Below are 20,624 nucleotides of genomic sequence, written 5' to 3'. Positions count from 1 at the left end.
GAGTTGTCATTTCAGCTTGTTGACTTCGCTATGCACTATGAAGGGTTGACCCCAGTGAGCTGCTGTATAAAGCTTAGTTAATCGGAGACATGTCTTAAGTCTCCTCATCCATTGAATTATGCAAGCCCTACATCTTCTTGTTGGAGAAACTTGCCAGAGTTGGCCTTTTTTTTTTTTTTTTAATAATGAAGAGTAAGGCTAATAAACCCTTCTGTATCGCCGATTCCCTCTCATTGCATGGTTACAGAGAACCATTGGAGCCAAGGTGGAGTAATGTCGTATTTTATAACACCAAATAGCTACTCAGAGCAAAAAATGCTGATGTCCCTGGCATCTAAAGTAATTCTGTTCCAGACAAATGGGGGAAATTCTCTTATAGGAGGGCATGCTTTACTGCTCTGATATTCTCTTTCCTTTTGCTGTGTAATTGAAAAACAAACTATAAGTAGCAGAAGGCGTTTTTTGTAGTACCCAAGGAATATATCGATTTTCCTGCTGCATGGAGAGGGAAAGCAATTCCAGCCACGTTTTCATCTGAATGATCTTTAAAAGGCTATTCATCACCATTTCATTTGCTAGATGGCGCAAATGTTTAATTCAATTTGCTTGACTCTGATTTCCCTTCTTTGTAAAACTAACTTTTTTTTTTTTGTGATGCTGCTTGGGAACTCTGTGTTCTTGCTCTGAAACTTTAGTTTAATGCCTGCATAGCTTTCCCAGACATAAAATCAGTAGTTACGTTTGGGTTGCACCATTGATAAACAGAAGGGCCAATGTACTAACACACAAGGTTCTAACCACAGTCATTTAATTGTATATAGTGAGGGGATGATAACTGCTCCACAAGGAAATACGACCACTTGTGTCATTTGCTCTCAGATACCGTTTGCATTTATTTATAATTTAGAGCATTTTGCCTGTTATTTTACTTGATGCATATATATAAATGTGTATTTGTAGGTTATGGTCTCCATTGCCACAGGGCCATTATCACCATCTGCAAATTAATTGGAATTCAAGACATGTATGCAAAAGTCTCTGGATCGGTCAATCTTCTTAACCTTACAAGGGCGCTCTTCTTGGGATTAGCAAAGCAGGTAGGATTTGAATTTCTCTCTATCCATAGTATTCATCATTATTAATGGCATAATCAGGTGTCTGCACTGCGCTTCTCTGTCTCATATCTATGGCTTTCTTTCATACCTTCAATCTTTGCTTATATTTCATATTGCCTCTATAAACGTTTTGTATAGCACCTCTCAATTTATTGCTGCTATATAAAAGGTAATGTAAGAACTCTGTACAGCAAGTCATTTTATTTACTCCAAAACGAGTCAACTTTACATGCTGTACTTTTTAGACTTTCTAAAAAATAAAATTCAAGATTCATATATACTTATCTATCTTGTTCCTGAATAATCCTGAATACTAACAGTATCGCTGTCCAACAGCATGTAAAGTGTATTGCCAGGTTGCCATATTATGTTCTGCAGGGCTCCATAAAATGATTTTAATGTTGATGATGTTGAATGGACAACTACTAACTTGCCCTTGTTCCTATGTAGTGTGAATGCAGTGCTTTTCTCTGTTTAAATCCTCAACAGCCTGTTTCAGTTTTGCTTGCAGGACAGTCCTTAAAGTAACATGCATTGTATAATTCTTGCAAAAGAAAAAAAAATGACGACTATAGATTTTCAAATAGACCTCTAAGGCTCTTGTTGTCCATCATGGGTGGTCTCTCATGCTGATTTCTATTTTGTTAAAAACAGGAGACCCATCAAGACCTGGCAGATAAGAAAGGCCTTCATGTGGTAGAGTTTAGAGAAGAGTGTGGCCCCCTGCCTCGGATTGTTGCTTCACCTCGTGGAGCACTTAGGGTTGATCCAGAACCTGAAGGAGAGGTCCCAGATACAAAACTGGACTGGAATGACGTTAAAACCTCACAAGGCATGAAGCGCTCTATTTGGGCAAACGTCAAAAGGGCAACATGGTGATTTATAATTCATGAAAACCCGAAACATGGCGAATAGAAGTACATTCTTTATGTATGTTTTCATATCCAAAGTCTTTTCAAGATGAATTACTGACTATTTTTATTTTGTGCGAACCCACATGTGCGACGTGCAAGTTATATAACATATGGCGCAATGAAGACAATGTACTTATCATCCAGACAAACCACCGAGAGACTTACAGACATTCAATAATGCTTACGGAAACAGAATATTAAAGAGATTTGTTTAAAACACTGGTTTCCTAATATTTGCTGTTGGCAAAAGATTCAGATAATTAAATTCATCACAGAAAATAAAAAAGGTTTCAGATTACAATTTGTCTTGATCAATTCAGCCTACTGTACAGTTTAATAATAAAGAGAAATACACTGTTTTGCGTTTCTTGTCACTTTCTTATGAAAGGCAAATTAAAATACTTAATTTTCTGTCTAGATCTGAGGAATATAGAACTAGGGATTGGATTTTAGTACCAATACTTTGTTTAATTTTTGTTTTGATGATATGTGAAGTGAACCTTAGCTGCATTTTGCCTTTTGGTGCGTCACCAATGTCAACTGAAAATAAATTCTCCAGCCATCCTTACATCTAAGCAATGCTCCTTCATTTAGTCTCGGTCTGACATGTTTTAGTAAATAGGTCTAGATAAGGCCTAATCTTTTATACACACAAAGTAGAGAGACTCCCTCACAACACAGATTATCTTGCTCTTAGATGCACAAGATGGGAAAAAACAATAGGACACAAGGGACAACCGCTATGGCCCATTGGGCGCTAGTCGCTTCTTTGCCCAACCTTAAAGATGGCCCCACTCTATGTTTGGGCCAACCTTCCGATGCACATTATGCTGATTTTAACATTGGTCTTTGAGCTTTATTTATAATTAAGACAATATTTTAATTAAATTAACAAAACTGGCACATATCGGCAGGAAATAATCTACATCCCAGGTTCACCTGTGTGAAAGGATTTCCACTCACCCCCCGCCAAAAAAAAAAGCTCAGTGAAGCATAGGCAACATGACGTTAGAACAAAGTGTGGTCAAAAAGAGAGAGGTGGGCTTTGGCTAGCACGATAAACCATACCGACCTGTCTCTATATAATAGCGCTCCAGACATTAAGAATTATCTTTAAACCTAGCTGATTAATGCTTAATTGAACAACCAAGTGACATGTGCATTGTAGTATAACTATCATGTGTCTTAGAAGCATGCTAAATCCCTTTTTGAGAGGGTCTCACTATATTTTATATTTGAATAAATATTTGTATATAACAATCATCGGAAATATATTATTTCCAGTAAACAAGATGTCACTTCAGTTTATGTTGGTGATAAAAATATTAGCATTTGATTTCTCTTTAACACAGAATTGTACCCATTAGCTTCCTTGATATAAAAGCAGTAAATTAGAAACCACATCTTGAATTATAACCTACTGATGATGAGCAATTGTGGTTTGTAAATTGCTTCTGCTGCATTTCGCATATAAAAACGAATATCGTCGCGTTACCAAAGTTAATGAGTCTGGGGAAAAAACGCCTCCACAGCCATAAATTAAACGTTCTTGATGCTGTATGCTGACTGTGTAGTTCAGTTAAAAATTATTGTGACTTATTGCTTATATCGCGACATCTGGTTTGTAATATTGAGGCAGCTCAGAGGAAAGCAATGAACTATGATATAAATTTCCACCGCAAAACATTTTGATTAAATCAGCATCTCTGAATAATTGTTCTTATTAAAATGCAGATGCATCTACCTTTCTGTGCTATAGTGTGAAATATAATCGCATATTCAAATCTGATTCATTCATTCTAAGTATTGCATATATGTCAGTATATCATATTGCATAAAACATAAAATACCACCTCATATGTGCAAGGGTGAACAAAATTGCTTTGTCTCTAGAGACACCAAAAAATTCAGGAGGCCATTTTTTTTCTCATATATTTTTATTTTCTTCCCTCTCCCTTTACTCTTCTAAGATGATGCTCCACTATCATATCAAATATTATATATAAATATAATTAAGAAACACCTCTCATTCTAAAGAGAACGATATCTCACAAAATGTACCCACCAAATAGAAAAGGGTTTTAATAAAGTAGTGATCAATACTTAGCAAATATATATTAAGCCCACAATGTACACTTTGGGACAACGGCTGTTTTAACATTTTTGCAGTGTTGCTGTTTTGCTGTAATTTTCTTCCTTTTCATTTAGTGCACTGATACACTTTATATATTGGGGGGGGAGGCATAATTGTCAAGGCTTTGAGGCTGCTTGCCTCAAACTCTTGACAATTATGCCTTCTACTCACTGACGACAGCTTGTTTTGACTACGCTACTTTATGTTACCTGAATGCCTGCTCTCAGCTGTCTAGTCCTGCTGTTGCTGATCTGGCTACTAGACTCCAACCTTGTCCTGCACATCAAATTGTGTTTGAATCTGTGTCTGTATATGTTTGGATAGCCCGGCCAGCAGACATATTATTTCTTATGCTACCCACAAAAGATACACATACCACTGATCTATTTTATTATGTGTTTTGTGTATTCAATGCTACCCAATTTATTCTCTGTTTCACAAAGAGCATTTGCTGCCAATTGTTTGCTTTGGTGTATGTATTCACTGTTAAAACTGTTTAATTGCTGTACTCGGGGTGTGTTCTTTGTTCATATATTTTTGTGTACCTGAACTAGGCTTTGTTTTGACATTCGTTAATACGTCTCCTGCCTCGACACTCATGGCTCGTTTTGGTTACCTTTTTTATCTACTCGTTTTTTGGTAGCTCTGATCAATGTTTTGGTACTGTTAGAAAAATGATAGTATTTCATTGCTTCAATAATGACTGCCATAATTAGGACAGTATCGTTTAGTTGTAAAAAAAAAAAAAAAAAAAAAGTTAATCTCAAACGCTCTCTGAAGAACAGGGTTAAAGTTGCAAACTACTGTATGGATTGAACTGATCACAAATTGTAAACGTGAGAGGAAAGAATGTGTTTATTGCTATTTTCTTGGAAAAGCTCACGGTTAATCATATAATTACCAACCATTTAACCAAATTAGTAGTTCTCACATTGCAATGTACTATTCTCAGCATACGTTTGGCACAATCTTATTCCTGTATGATTTTGAGCAATATTTTGTTTCAGGGCTGAGCTATGAAAAGAATTGGATTACAAAAGCCACTGTTACTTTAAAGAATATACTTTATAAAGGCTTTGTAGGAGGAATTCATACAATGACCGGTCTATTAATATAGACTGTGTACAAGACTGCTTAAATAAATGTGATAGGGTGACACTCATAAATGACCATAATTTTGCCATCACAAAAGAAAATGAACGCACTTGTAGTGAATAATGAAGAGCCATAGGTGGCACCATTGCATTATTTTAAGAAAACACTGGGTCTCTAAATAGGATAAACTATAACTATCTCTATACCCCAACTGTATGTTTCTGGTTTAACATTCAAACAATGTTCAGTTTCGACGTGATGACAACATTCTAATTTTCCTGCTTCAGAAAATGCAATAATTTGGACCAACTAAAACAAGCTGAATTGAGTAGGATGGGTAACCTCACATGCTCACAGAAGGTATTTTTAACCTTCCTAGGATTACAACCTTTATTTGGGTATGTTTTGTGACATTTCCTAGAAATATGTGTCCACCCAACAATCAGAGTAGACTGAAGCTGGGTGTAGCTGGGTTGGGCTCGGTTGCGTAGTTAATGCATCAAAACCGCATATAAGCACCATTCATCCCAGCGTTTCTGACCATTTTTCTTGATGTAAAGATCTAACTAGTCTTTGGCCAGGTATTAGATTCAGAATAGCTATATTTCTCTCCCATTGATGTTTACATTTTCTTACTGTTCTACCACCCTCTCAGTAAAGTAACTCATCCGTACCTTACATTCAAACTTATGAGCTTCTAGATTTAAATTATGACAGCTTCTGATATGTCTCCTCTTGAAATGCTTGAGGTTAAACGGAAGTACCAAATAAAAAAAGTTAATATAGTTACTTGACTGTCTGCGGTCGCTGTGCACCGCCTAAGCATGACATAAGAACCCACATCTGATATTATGTACATAGTTTACCTAATTTCATAGAAACCTGCTAACCGGCTGCCCTAGTTTTTAATTCTTGCCTTGTTGCCAACACTGTTAATGTACTGCACCTTTTTCTGATGCTGGGCTTTAATATTTTCAATAACATGACTTTGGTCCATGAGTGAAGCTTTATTGCATTGTGATTGAAGATGACCCTAAACAAAGAGGTTGCTTGGTTTCCACAGGAATTGTATACCCTTCCCCGTGGATTTCACAACTTGAAAGTTTGTGTCCATTGTGTTTGAAATCTGCAAAATAGTGCACATGTTCATTTCACATACCGCTGCTCATGTAAACTGCTGCCCTGCAGTATGTAGAATGTAAGTTTTAGGTATATGTGGATTCAGGAACATTAGCCTCTACCACACTTTTCACATATGTTTACTGAATGGATTTGCAGGGGGGGTTTACAACATCTCGATTTCACTATAGTTCTTGAAGGTCCAACCGTGTGTTCTTGGCTGGCCATGTATAATGCATAGTTGAATAGAGTTCTTTAAAGTGAGTGAGTAGAAAACCTCTACTGCTAACCCCTTGATGAATTTGGACACCCTCCCTAGGAGGAATATCAGACCGTATAAAGAAAAATTCTACACTAGAGCCATAGGGTATCCTCATACAGGGGGGTATAGGGTTCTCAAATTCTAGGATGAGAATTCACATTAAAACAGGTAAATTGGAAAATTTCTTGTTAATTATTTAACTATAATTTAGTAAAGTTTTTTTTCCCACTGGTTTGAAATTTCAATCCCTACTTTGTAGGTGGAAAACCATTGTTGTTTAATCTTGTTCATTCTTTAATGAATGATGCCTCAATTGAAAGATTATATGTTAATTTTTTATTTACTGGCAGTTGTAAATTATATTATTTAGAAAAAAACGTAATACTGTTTCCTTGCTATGTGGCAATTTTACAATGAGAAATTGCACACGATACACAATAAAACAAATGTATGTCCTTGAATCTTGAATTGCCCTAGATACAGAGTCTGTGCTGTTTCTGTTCACTCTTAGAAATCTTTGGGATATGAAATATGTATTGTATTTTTTGATGTTGAACCATCAATTTTTTACCCTCACACGAGGTAATTTAATACTCCTTGAATGTAATATCATTCATTTAGGCAATTAACTATCGGTTTGTATCTCAAGTAAGAAGTGCAGATATGCCATAGGGGAGCACAGCATTGCCTGCATAGAGCCTAATTTACTTCAGCGTGACCCTAGGGACACATACTATTGTTGTTTCACACAGATATGAAGATGATGACCCACTTCTGATGAAGTGCAAATGAAACTCGTTGCTTGAAACAATTCCACCTTGTTGTTAGAGGTTTATTTATTTATGCGGGGTGGTGGCAACATGGTTGTTTGGTAGTAGTCAGCCACATTCAGCTGTTTCTCTATAGTGTGTTGGATATCCACCCTGCTTGTAGTGAATACAAACGACCATTGTTGCTCTTGAATTTTATGTATCGGTGCTTTAATCCGTGTTACAAACATATGAAAATGAGTCATCTGTGAAACAGACCTACCGAACTCGAAGTAACCACTAGACTTGGGCGCCGGCCAACTGTTCGTGTTCGCGGGGGGGAAATCTTTGTATTCCACGAATATTCGCCCGTTCCTGTGTTCGGTTCAGTCGAATATTCGTGTTAGTTTTTTTTTCTTTTTTGTAGAAGGGGTTAATATGGGGTTAATGCGGTACGCACTTCACAGCAGCTTTGGTGCCAGAATTTTAAATGTCCGTACGAGCAACTCTATTTGTCGCTGCAGGGGCCTCCTCTGCCATCAACCAATGAAGTGCACCTGCACTTCATTGGTTGATGGCAGATTAGCCCCCTGCTGGCAACCAATAGTGTCGCTCGTACAGACTTTTAAAATCCTGGTGCCGCAACTTGGCCGTGAGAGAACATATGAACGACCAATATTGGTCGAAGCCAGAGGAGGCCCCTGCAGGCGACCAATGGAGTCGCTTGCCCGGCCCTTTAACTCCTGGAGGCAAACCTACAGATTTCCGCTCCTGTTAACCCCTGCGATGCTGCATAGATAAGGTAGACTAGATGGGGAAGGGACCAGGGAGATTAGTAAACAAAGACAAACACGAAGATTCTTCATATTGTGTGTCTTTGTCTTCGTATACATTTTGCCGCCTCCATGTTCGTATGTTCGGTTTTCGGGCTGAACAATGAAAACGCACCCTTCATGTGTTCGTTTTTATGTTCGCCCGAATACGAATGCACTAGTCTAGTAACAACACCTAATACCACATAGCATTGTAGCTGGATTTGACAAGTAAAAGCTCTGGCGTGTTAAGCTTAGTGTCAGTTATGCTATCGTAACCTCTGGCCTATGTAAACATAAAATGAGGTTATGTCGATATGTCCATTGTCTATTAACTTGCCTTGATGCTTACTCACTGATCATCTGATCCTTACATGTGACATTCTATAAAGATGTGGTCAATAAGAGTACCCCTCAAATTTCTTAACATCTAGACAATAGAATCAAGTACAGTAGCAGTTATTAGGTCCTCCTAAGTCTGTCTTTCTCACCCCAGGACACGGATTGTTTTGTAAATGCCAAAGGTATCAATGTTCTTAAATTTATAGACCAGTAATTGAGACTGTGGTCACTCTATAGTGTCTGTATGCTGGGAAAAAATTATACTGTTTTGTTTCTGGAAATGTTTTTTTTATGATCTCTCTGTACTGTTACAGACAGTCAATAACTTTTATGATGTGATTGTTAACTTATCAACTTAACCTGTTAACTTTTTCATTAAACCATTCCTGGAATATGAAAAATATTGAGATATATTCTGTTTATGCAGAGGTATTGATGTAAGATTTTGGCAGCATAAGAGGTGGTAGCATTCCATAGTTCATCCAGGAGGCAAGTTCCTTGCTAATTGGTCATTCTGTCAGGTCTGTGCAGACCTTTAAAAAAAAAAAAACAGCACCACAATACCTTATATATGCTCCATTGTTACACCTAAATTCATATCTCAGACTGCTAAATGAACAAAAGAATATTGACATTCTCCCTTCTTTCGCACAATACAAAGAACTTGTTTTTTTACGAATACATCATCGACAAACCATCAAGAATAGCTAAAAACAAGCAAATACGTGGGGTGGATGTAATGATTGTTGAACTGCGCACTAAACACTGTATATAAATGCATTGTCTGCTTTATGGGAAATCTAGTCTTTCTAGCCATGGGTGACCACATAAATTGCCATTGAGAGACAGAGCCATAACTTCCATGGGGTGGGAAGGGCAACCGCCCTGGGCACTCCAAGATAAGAGGTGCTCTTGAGTCATCCAACAGCAATTCTCCTGTGACCTTCAGCTTCTGGAAGCAGATGTGATGCTGTGGATTGGGACCTCCATTCCAAGTGCCAATAGCCTCAGTTATGGCTTTGGAAAAAGTATAGTTGAGACCATTTTGTACACTGATAGATCACTGTAACAGTAGCTTTACAAACCCACTGAGTAGATTCCATAATGATGATAGGTCCATACCCTGCAAAATCATAGAGACACAGAAACATAGACGCAGTCACATAAAAAGTGTATAACTATACATATAACATCCCCAAAATACCGTAATAGCACCGACCGCCCTATAACATTTGTCAGTAAGTATAATAAACCTATGTAGATAATAATGTCTTAATAGTTGCATTGGCACATATTAGCACATATTGGCACATACTGGCAGTGCAGTGTCACATTGTGGCACTCAGTAGAGAGGACATGGCTTGCCAAAAGGGGATGGAGTTCTTGCCTTGTGTGGGCTTTGTGTTGCTGCCAAAAGTCAGACCAGTGTACCATATAAATACAATGCTGGGTGTAACCAGTGAATAGCACACATTATTTATTTCAGTAAGACTGAAGGCTTGCGTTATCATAACCTAGTATCTTTGTTTGAGTGAAACCTTCATAGACGCATTGTTCTTTGCCAATAGCAATCCTATTTTTTTTCTAGAAACAGAGAAGAATAAAAAGCAAAGGGCTATACATGTTAAAGTGTGGAGGAATCTGCTGTTGATTGATTAAAGTGCTGCGCAAAATTTACAAACGACACCACAATATGTGCGGAAATTAAATAATACTTAAATTCATTAAAATGGATTCTTCAATAGGTTCCTCTGTTGAGAAGCCCATAGGGCCCCTTCTGGGGAATGGAGCACCTGAGGAAGCCGATTGGTGAAACGCGTTGTGCTGAATACGCCCATTGAGGAAGTGGACACAGAGGAATCTTGAGAGAACCAAGCTGTTCCTGCTATAACACAGCATTATTCCGGTCCTTCCCACGGGAGCGTTAAAGTGTTCTTATATGTAAGATACTATATTTTTTTATTTATATTAAAGCTACTACTTTTTTAACTCTTTCTCCTCCGGTCTTTTCTGGTACACCGGTACAAAGAAGAAACTCCATTCCCCAGAAGGGGCTCTATGGGCTTCTCAACAGAGGAACCTATTGAAGAATCCATTTTAATGAATTTAAGTATTATTTAATTTCCGCACATATTGTGGTGTCGTTTGTAAATTTTGCGCAGCACTTTATTTCTTTGTTTTGTGTATTATCCTTTACACACTTGTGGTCAGTGTGTTGGTTCTGCAGCACCAAGGTATTATACTTGTTTAAGTTGTGTCATTACACCAGATATCTGGCATTTTCATTTTAAGCGCTGAGTATCACTTTTTCCTTTTGCTGTTGATTGATTAAACAGAAAAAGAAACCCAATAACATCATATAAACACTAGATAACTGAAAAAGAAAATGTTCGTATTGAGAAAATATTTTGTATTAAAATACTCTTTATGCTTTTCCTGCATCATCTTTGGGACTGTGGACATATTTTTCAACTCAAGATAAAATAGCATGCATTACATATAATTTCATGACAAAAAAAAAAGCAAAACCACAGAGGAGAACAATAATAAAAAATGTATTGATCGGATACCTTCCAGTTTTTCTCTCTTAACAGTAAAAGCATATTAAGTAGGGCATATACTGTTCATGCATTTCTCTGTGCAAGGGGTGCACATCTCAGTTTTTTAAAAAATAATTTACAAAACATATTCAGCACAAGGTGGAATGCATATTTTTAGTTTTCTAAAAATGTAATAATTCAGAACTGCTGTTCTAAAATCACTTGAATATTTATTAAGCAAAGGGCACCTATAAATAGAACACCACATCCATTTTTTTTCCCTTTAAAAGCGTGTTAAGTAGGGCACAGAATGTTCATACAGGAACACAAACCTTGGTTTTGTCATGAACTACTTATTTCCAAAATATATAATTTACAAAATATGTTTTGGATAATCAGATGAAGTACAATGATATTATTTTGTTGAATTTTTTTTAAAAATTAGCGGTTAAATTTATATTTTAAAATTAATCACTGTAGACTTAGATTAGTCAATTAAACAATTGTAGAAGAGTAAAATTGGTTTATTCAACATTTATATATGTTTAAAAAAGTCTTAAAGCACTCACAAATTGCTTTAAAATGCATTCTTATTTAGCGGGCTGTCAGGGACAGTAAACTGCCCATTTATAGGAACGTATAAGTTGTAGTTGGTTGATCTGATAAGGCTATGTTTACTTCCCCATGGTCATAAAAAAAATAATTAAAATGCACGTTCTGTTTGTCATAAGGAATAAATGATTGATCTGATAAGGCTATTTTTACTTCCTCATGCTCATAAAAAATAATTAAAATGCACATCCAGTTTTTCAAAGGCAATCTGTAAATAAGCCTTGCAAAATAGTAGGGTTTGGGGCAAAAGATTAATAAGCTGTGTCAATGGTTTAAAATAGTAGCTAGAAGATAAAAGGTAATGTAGGGAAATGTGATCTGGTTTGAGTTGAGAAAGCTGCACAAGTAGTGGACAGCATGGAAAACTTTGCCGAAGGAAGTACGACAGTTGAGAGAGCCCACAGCTGTACTGGGTATGGGGACAAAAAGCATACACTTGAATTAATTCAGCAGGGTTAGTGTGAAACCAAGAGTTGGGGCGATGGAGAAAAGGCTACAGTGGTTATTGGTGGCAGGAATAAGAATAGTTGAATGAAGTGGTAGCTGCTAGTGGGCAGAGAAGGTAGTATTGTGGTGGGACCTGCACCACTTTGCACAACAATTCCTACATACCTTTTTATACATACCCTTCTATGCTCGTCCATGTTTTGTTTTTTTTTACTAAAAGAAGCATTCAAACCGTACACAAACCATACACAACCTGGCATCCGCCTCACACTAAACTTCATGTTTTGTCAAGCTTAACAAAATCCAACATCTAAGTCCAAAATGCAGCTTCAAAGGTCAAAAAATGGAAAAGCCCTAAATTGCAATCATACAGTTCTCCACTAGACTGCTTATTGTATCAAAGCTGTTCCCCTAGCCCTTAGTTATCAATGTGGTGATGTACTCTACATATGATATACAATACAAATCTCATTCTATTTATTGCAGGACACAAGTACAAATTGTTGCTCACGAAGATATTTTCTGGAAACAATTTAAAAAACTGTTGGCTAACACCTTTTTTTTCACTTAGATAATTTTTTATTAAATTATGAATTTATTTTCAATGTTTTTTTGTATAAAAAAAACACTTCTCCTTGACATTCTCTTTGAAATTCTCAACCAATTTAATTGTTAGTATTTGTTAGTTCTTGGTAATTTACCATTTCTGGTGTTAGAACATCTGGAAATTGTGTGCAAAGTTTCAAGCCAGAAGATAATAGCTAAATTCAGCAATTCGGTATAAAGCCAGACAAAGAGGCCAGACCCCCCCCCCAATCAGACAAAAACACAGCAAACAGCTCAGAATTTTCATCCAAAATTCATAGGACCATCTTCACTCACACTATCACTTACACTCTCATTGTCCTTCACTCTCTCCCGCTATCTAAATGTTTTCCTACCTTCTTTGCCAACCACTTCTGCATCTTCTTTGTCTTCTATCTTCTCTATTCTCTCTTGAATCTTCAATCCATAATCTGCTGTCTTCTTTCTTTGTCTGCCTCTCTGTGGACATTTCCCCAAAATGGGGCTGCTGCAGTGACGTCCTCCTTGATCCTCCAATTGGGGAAGAGGATGTCCCCACAAGCGCCGCCATATTGCACTTAGTTTTGAGTGGTCAGGCACCCATGTGCCACCATCAATGGCATGGTTACAAGGGAGATCTCTGATCTCACCATTCAACCCATTTACACAATGAAAGACTGTGCCAAGCTGGATGGTTGTGCTGTCCTTGTCAGGCCTATGGCAGCACCCAAGGAAGATATGCTACTGCTCTTGAGTGGGAAATTAGAACTAGCAATTATCAACGTCACATCACAAAACTTAGGAAAAGAATACAATTTATTTTAACACAATAAAAGGTAAAGAAAGTGGAAACTATTTTGAGCAGAATTCAATGTACAAACTAAGTCTATGATATATGTAGGTTGGCATACCAATCATTAAATAACACAAATAAATCTAAAATGTGGTTTGTTCTAACAAAGCTTGAAGCATGTGAGCGACTGGTATACACCAACAATATATTTGAAACACCATGTTTGTAAAATGTCATTAACACTTTGTTTTAGAAGAATATTTAATGTAGTTGGAAGTAGAATATTTGGCAAAAATGGCAACATAAATAATACTTTGGTACAATCTGAAAACAATAAATTGAAAAAGGAACATAAAATAAAGTGTGAAGCCTGACTAGGCCTTCAGTTTGTAAGCATGCAATAAGTAAAAGGACAATGAGTACATAAAAACTATTTTTGCAAATTAACTTAAAAATGCATATTCAACTGCTCAGACCTATTTATATGTCATGTCATCACTGAACACATGCCATTTCCCAATCTGATAAAAGGCCTAAACATCACATTATGTTGCATGTTCAGTGATAACTCATAAAGATGGTTCATGGAAAGTAAATGCTGTAAGTAGAACAAGCAATTGCTTGTTGGAACTGTTTTGGTACAAATTATTTATTACTAAAAGGTGAACATCATTGAGTCATCAACATAAAAATAAACATTTCCCCCCAAAATAAACATAGTATAAATTCATCATCTAGGTCATGTCGTAGATGAACATTGTTAACATTCCATGTGGTCCTCTGATCTTACAATAATTGTAGATTTAACCAGATCTCTTCCATCTCTTCAGTGAAAAGGCTGCATGAATAACATATGACAATGTTGCAAGATATGCAAACACCTGCAAAGGAGAAAATAAGTTAAATGTACAAAATGAAACTCAGTGCTAGAATTAATATGCAGATGTGCAATTACTCAATAATAATCACATACCATCTACAACTTGCCCCCAACTTGCATGTCTGTGATTATTTAGGTGTCCTAGGTGGTGTAGTGCAGAAGGGGGGCCTGTCTCTATGTTAACACAGATCTCTCTTCTGTTCCCCTCAGATCGATATAGTCCACATGGACCAAAGTGAGGTTTTTGTGAGTTACCAAAAAAAAATTGACAGCAGTGACCAACTAGGCCTAGGGCTGCAAGTCTAGGGGGCAGCAGTCCTTCTGCTACATTACCATGAGCAGATCTCCAGCGCAGATGGGATGTGGTATCATCTTCCAGCACTCAAGATGCTCTCTGCTCTACACAATGTCTGAAGAAGGGAAGACGCTAGAAGGTAGGTCTTCAGGGGCTGCTGGGTTATACTGCCCTAGGCCTAGCTCACACTTAAATACACCACTGACTAGTTGTAGTTACAAGTGAACTTGCATGCCAATACAACGGAATGTCTTTATGAATTTAAATAATTGTAGCGATTATTAAACATAGCATTTAGTTAAAAAGACAGGGTGTTGTGAATGTGGGCATAGTATGTCTAGAAATATAATTCAAACCTTTGAGTCCTCCCACACCTCTAAAAGAGTACTGCAAGCAGTGGCGGAACTACCGGTGTCGCAGGGGTCGCGACTGCGACCGGGCACCGGCGGCAGGGAGGCCAAAGCCAAGGGGCCGTCCGAAATTGGGCAGGGGCGTCCAACATGCGGCCCGCGGGCCAAATGCGGCCCGCGAGACCTCGAGGTGCGGCCCGCGTAAGATCGGCAGCCAGGGCAACCGATCTTACGCGAGCCGCACCTCAAGCCCTGCTACTCACTTGTGGGAGGGTCTTCTGGACTGCACAGAGGAAGCGGAGTTCACGTGACATCCTACTTCCTCTGTGCTTTAGCAGAGAAGGCAGAGGGAGGCCGCGCCCCCTGCTGAAGTCTGTGAGCGGCATCGAGGAGCTGCAGTGCAGGTAAGGGGGTGGGGAGGGTGTTTGAATGAGTGTGTGTGATTGAGGGAATGAATCTGTGAATGAATGATTATATGAATAAATGTGTGTGTGTGTGATAGCATGGATGTGTAAGTGCTGGAACCTAGGCATGATGGGACTGTGATTGCTGTTAGCAATCACACTCCTATCATGCCAAGTCAGCCAGTACATGCTGAAACCTGGCTAGCTGCCCCCCTTGTGTATTGAGGCTGCCAGCAGTATGGGGTCTGCACATCACTTACAGCCACCCTGTACCAGCATGTATTGGCTGACTTGGCATGATAAGAGTGTGATTGCTAACAGCAATCACAGTCCCATCATGCCTAGGTTCCAGCATTTACTGGATGGATGTGTAAGTGCTGGAACCTAGGCATGATGGGACTGTGACTACTGTTAGCAATCACACTCCTATCTTGCCAAGTCAGCCAGTACATGCTGAAACCTAGCTAGCTGCCCCCCTTGTGTAGTGATGCTGCCAGCAGTATGGGGTCTGCACATCACTTACAGCCACCCTGTACCAGCATGTACTGGCTGACTTGGCATGATAGGAGTGTGATTGCTAACAGCAATCACAGCGAGCACAGTCCCATCATGCCTAGGTACCAGCATTTACTGCTTGCCTGGGTATGATAGGAGTGTGATTGCTATTAGCAATCACACTCCTATCATGCCAAGTCATATTGCTAATTTTGTCCAATTGTGTGTTACCTACTTTTATTAAAAATGTGAGTTTTTATTATTATTTTTAAAGGTGGGGGTCATTTTCGGTTTTGGCTAAGTGAACCCTGAATGTTTTGGTCCAGAATTTTCATTTTAGTTCATCCCTAGAATAAGTCTAGGGAATCCTGAATTTGTAGTCACAAAACTTTCTAGGCCCAGAAATCAGTGAGAGGAAGAGTAAAGGTTTTGTGTCATTTTACTTTATTTTAATCTGCATATTTTATTAAAGGCCATATTTTTTGTCACAGTGAAAAATGAGTGCGGCCCACGCACGTATACAATTCTGATGAAGTGGTCCACTGCAGAAAAAACTTGGACACCCCTGGATTATGCCCTTTGTACATGCGCCCCTTTTTCTTAGATTTATTTACAGATATGATTCAATATGTAAATTGAATTTGTTGAATTTGTTGAAAAAAAATTGTTGGGTAAAAATCATGTTTTTTTGGGGGGGGCTGAGGGGGTGGGGGTGCCCTTAACAGATTCTCGCACCCGGGCCCTGAGGCGTCTAGTTACGCCCCTGACTGCAAGCCTAGTCAAGCATTTGGAGAATCCAGCAACAAATTAAACAATGTTTTGTTGTGTTTTTTTTTTAAAGTTATATTTAAGTTTAGTGAAGTACAATGTATAATTTTTCCACCAGATAGCTTTATGCCTATCCCATGTATGTTTTAATTTTCTCACTGAATACATACATTTTAAGTAGTAGGCTTTGTCCATAGCACCTCGGCAATAGTCGTATTATTTATTTAGCTTGGAAATGTGGATATCAGAACTTGGCAAGTTCATGTTTTAACAAATATTATTCTTGCAAACCTACCACAGCAGCAATGTTTAGTTGGTATATCCGTCCTCCCACGACAACAAGTAATTTAGTAAAATAGGATTGTATTACTGAGGCACTTAGGTAGAGCAAAGCAGCGATACAGTGATAGAAGGCATCCTGCAAAAAGAAAAATAGTTACCAAATATTAGCAATGGTGCAAATGCATTAGTAGTGACAATTAATAGTAACAGAAGTAGAAACGTAAAATAAAGTCCTTAGCAAATAATTAAAGATTTACAATAACAAATAATAATGTATTTTTACTTACCATTGATGTCCATGAGGAACTTCCTCCATGTGCTCCTATGCAGTACAGTATCATAAGGATAAATGTAAACAGGAAACAAGCAATGGACACAAACATAACCCATCCTTGCGGCTCTCCTGTATTCGGCAATGTAGTGGCAGCTATCAAAATCCACACTAAGCCACCAAAAACCTGAAAACAAAAACATATATACTAAGTATATATATATATATATATATATATATATATATATATATATATATATATATATCCACTAAAGTAAGGATGGGCACCATAGTCAAGGTATTATCGCTTCAACCCGAACCCCAACCTAAATACTTAATATTTTTGTGTTTATCCTGTTTAGAACAAACACATACATTTTTCAACAGGGTAAAAAAAACTACCTAGTTAAAATTAATGTTATAATGCCAAATCGTAATCCTATACTGAAGTCTAAATACATACAAGAAATAGAATAAGCTTGTGCTTTCCTATAAACTTGATAAAATCATAAAAATGCGTAGTGCTGACCTAGGCCTAAACTGTTTGCAACATAAATTAAGTCAAAGCAAGTGTCTCTTGATCAAGGGAATAAAACTGGAAGGTGTCTATAGAAACAAAAAATCAGCTACAATAAGGTAAGTGTATTGTATAAGACAGTTGGTTTGGTTCCATAGAAACTAAAAAGGACCCTAAAGTTATGTGTATTAAACCACCAGAAAAAGAATATAATCATGAATCTACCAAAGTTCTTTTGGTTAAAGTACTAATGTTCCAATGTTATCTTGACTTCTCCTCCCCCCATCTTTACAAAGGCTGCCAGAAACAAATCAACTACCTCCAAAATAATATAATGAGAAATAATCTCCCACAGCATGTCAAAAGCAACTTAAACTCACTAATTTAATATACACAGATAAAACTGAATACTATTTTTTTCAATATGCAAACAACATTACAAATGTTTGTTTGGTGTCCTGAGCTGCAAAGTACAATACTGGGAGAATTGAATTAGTGTGGAGGCTGAGGTGAATGTAACAGGAATGTTGAATCCTCATGTCATATCGGTCCAATATTTTATTTAAAATGGTTTGGGTAGGGCAATAAATGAATAGAACTGAGAATTCAGAGGTAATAACTTGAAATTTGGGGTTGTAAATCAATGAGGGAAATGGCCACTATGTAATGGTGCTGGAAAGAGTACAAAGAATGGCAATTCAATCAATGAAAGATAGAGTTAACGTGAAAGGAAGAGCATTGGGCCTAGGTTTGTCGCACCAATTAACATATTCATTGTCTCAAAAAAAAAAAAAATTACATGACCGATAAGAAGACCTCAAGTTTAGGCAGAAGGTACTTTTACCTTCAATTTTCAAGATTTAAGGGGGGTGGGAGGAAAGGAGGATACTTTTGAACAGCTTCTGGCCTATAGGACTAGTTAAACCCTGCCATCACATAGCATAGGTGATGGGGAGACATTTTAACCCCTTCTCAAGTTAACTCACAAAATTATACTTGAGTCAAATCAAGTAGAAATGATCGTGTTGGCTGATATTGAGCACCTCATATCTTTATTAATGTAAACTAGACTAACGATTCAACAGCACACGACCCAACTTTTACTGAAATGCATGTTACTGTACAAGTGTGGTCTGTTAGGTCCAGTATGAAGTCTACAGAGTTTAACTTAGAAACATTGAATGTACGAGAGTTAATAAGAATTGCCGGACCCATCTAATCTGTTCATAAAAAACTTGACTGACAACTTGGACTTTAATGACTATACTTGCCCATTATGCTATTCCAAAAAGCTTGTCAGTGCATTAAGATCATCCAACACATTACATTTTAATATTTTCAGTTACCAGAATTGGTCTGGCTTAACTACATACATAGATAATGGTGACAGACAAAACAAAATGACTCATCTTGCTTGCTCTTTTTCAATTACGTTTAACTTATTATTTATTTCGGATAGTTTAAGCAGTTTCCCAATCTTCCCCAAATTCCTTTACTGTCTGTACGCCCTGTGCTACTGCCGCTCTATTTATATCACCTTTATATCTAAATCACCTTACAGAACCAGTATAATAAAACATCAAAAATGTCTTCTGGTTAAATTTCTAGCTAAATCGCACATATGTAAAAAGTAGTGGTAAAATTCTGGGAATTAGTAGGACTTAAAGATAATGCATAGATTGCAGAAAGTATTCTTTAAGTATTCTGAAGAAAACAGATTAATATGTGTTTTATTCCTAATCGTAATATATTTAAAAATGCTGAACTGTCAAAAAATATTAAGAAACATTCATACATTGTATATGTGCTATTGAGTGACAAGAGATGATACAAAGAAATCGGCAATGTACTAGATTAGGTCATAAAAATAATATACATAAACATATAGCAAAATATGCATCTCATAATAAAGAAAACAATGCACACAATTTAATTAAATATCAAAAACTAAGCATTTTGTCAATATGTTCTGTAAGGACATATGCAGCATTCCATGACGGATCTGTAAAAAGTAATTTTCTCTCTGAGATTATACTTACAAACTCAAATATCATGAGCAAATCTGGGAAAGTTGATATTGTTCTTATTCCTGCTGGCAAGGGAGAGGTATCCCCATAAGATGGAGGTGCAGTAGTGGTTGCCATCATAAAGTTCTTGCTAAGTTTGCTTCTTTAAAATTGAGCAAATGTTGTTGGTAGATCCACAGGCTGCTCTGTTGTCAAGTAATTTACTAATCTGCTTCATGAGATATTAAATACCAAATACCGACCACTCCTTCTACCGACACACCTGCTGCTTGAACTTGTATGAATAGGGATGAATAAGATTTTCTATTCATTTCCTTGGATTAGGACAAAGGAATGCATTTACAACTATATAGGCGTATCAGTAAGAAACTAAGTGGGATACTACAAACACGCTGACAATGACAGTACAGCTAATTGCATATGACAAGCTTGCCTTTCTTATTTTTGATATTTTAATATCTTCCTTTCAACAGGGTACTGTTCCAAATTACTGCCATCTTCCAGTATCCAATTTGAAATTCTATCATCCTGTTCTGGTACAGATTTTATCTTAAAATGCTTCCCGTTTTAAAAAAATTATCAAATTTATCTCAGTGCCATATCTCTGTTTCTAACAGCATCATGTAAACAAAGGCAGCGCAGAATATGCACATGTACATGCACTACATGACCAAAGGTTCAGCACTTGATGAAGCTGTCTATTGGCGAAACGCATTGTGCGCATCACGTGGTGGGAGTGTATGATGGAGACCTGTACTCAGACTGAGTAGCTCCGTCGTAGAGATCTTCCTTGCCGCTGAAAGCTTAACCCTTCATATTCCCCAAACACTAGCCGAG

The 20,624-nt window shown here is 37.4% G+C and overlaps 2 protein-coding genes and 1 long non-coding RNA gene across 3 annotated transcripts in view; 1 reads left to right on the top strand and 2 right to left on the bottom strand.

Annotated features, from left to right (window-relative positions):
- Positions 1-2,388, top strand: part of MRPS5 (mitochondrial ribosomal protein S5) — a 56,918-nt gene extending 54,530 nt beyond the window's left edge. Inside the window, exons 10-11 of the mRNA XM_053459345.1 lie at positions 961-1,097; positions 1,770-2,388. Of these exons, the coding sequence (XP_053315320.1) occupies positions 961-1,097; positions 1,770-1,994 (362 nt within the window). The 3' untranslated portion in view covers positions 1,995-2,388. The remainder of the gene's footprint in view (positions 1-960; positions 1,098-1,769) is intronic.
- A 6,546-nt stretch (positions 2,389-8,934) lies between these two features.
- On the bottom strand, positions 8,935-9,686 carry LOC128483811 (uncharacterized). The gene is made up of 2 exons (XR_008351105.1): positions 9,099-9,686; positions 8,935-9,065 (listed from the first exon to the last, which is right to left on the bottom strand). It is a non-coding gene; the product is annotated as an uncharacterized LOC128483811 (long non-coding RNA).
- Positions 9,687-13,503: 3,817 nt separating this feature from the next.
- On the bottom strand, positions 13,504-20,001 carry MAL (mal, T cell differentiation protein). The gene is made up of 4 exons (XM_053460034.1): positions 19,800-20,001; positions 17,260-17,430; positions 16,986-17,108; positions 13,504-14,379 (listed from the first exon to the last, which is right to left on the bottom strand). The coding sequence occupies exons 1-4, from the start codon at positions 19,905-19,907 to the stop codon at positions 14,302-14,304; spliced, it is 480 nt and encodes a 159-aa protein (XP_053316009.1). The 5' UTR covers positions 19,908-20,001; the 3' UTR covers positions 13,504-14,301.
- Positions 20,002-20,624: the final 623 nt, after the last annotated feature.

Source organism: Spea bombifrons, chromosome 3, assembly GCF_027358695.1.
Source record: "Spea bombifrons isolate aSpeBom1 chromosome 3, aSpeBom1.2.pri, whole genome shotgun sequence".
NCBI lineage: Eukaryota > Metazoa > Chordata > Amphibia > Anura > Pelobatidae > Spea > Spea bombifrons.
Note: the sequence above shows the minus strand (reverse complement) of the source record. Positions and strands in the feature narration are given on the sequence as shown.

Excerpts from the sequence above, each read along its gene's own strand:
- MAL (XM_053460034.1), bottom strand. The coding sequence starts at position 19,907 with ATGATGGCAACCACTACTGCACCTCCATCTTATGGGGATACCTCTCCC. Across the intron at positions 17,431-19,799 it reads TGCTCATGATATTTGAGTTT|GTTTTTGGTGGCTTAGTGTG; the intron begins GTAAGTATAATC and ends TTTTGTTTTCAG. Across the intron at positions 14,380-16,985 it reads AACTAAACATTGCTGCTGTG|GTGTTTGCATATCTTGCAAC; the intron begins GTAGGTTTGCAA and ends TCTCCTTTGCAG.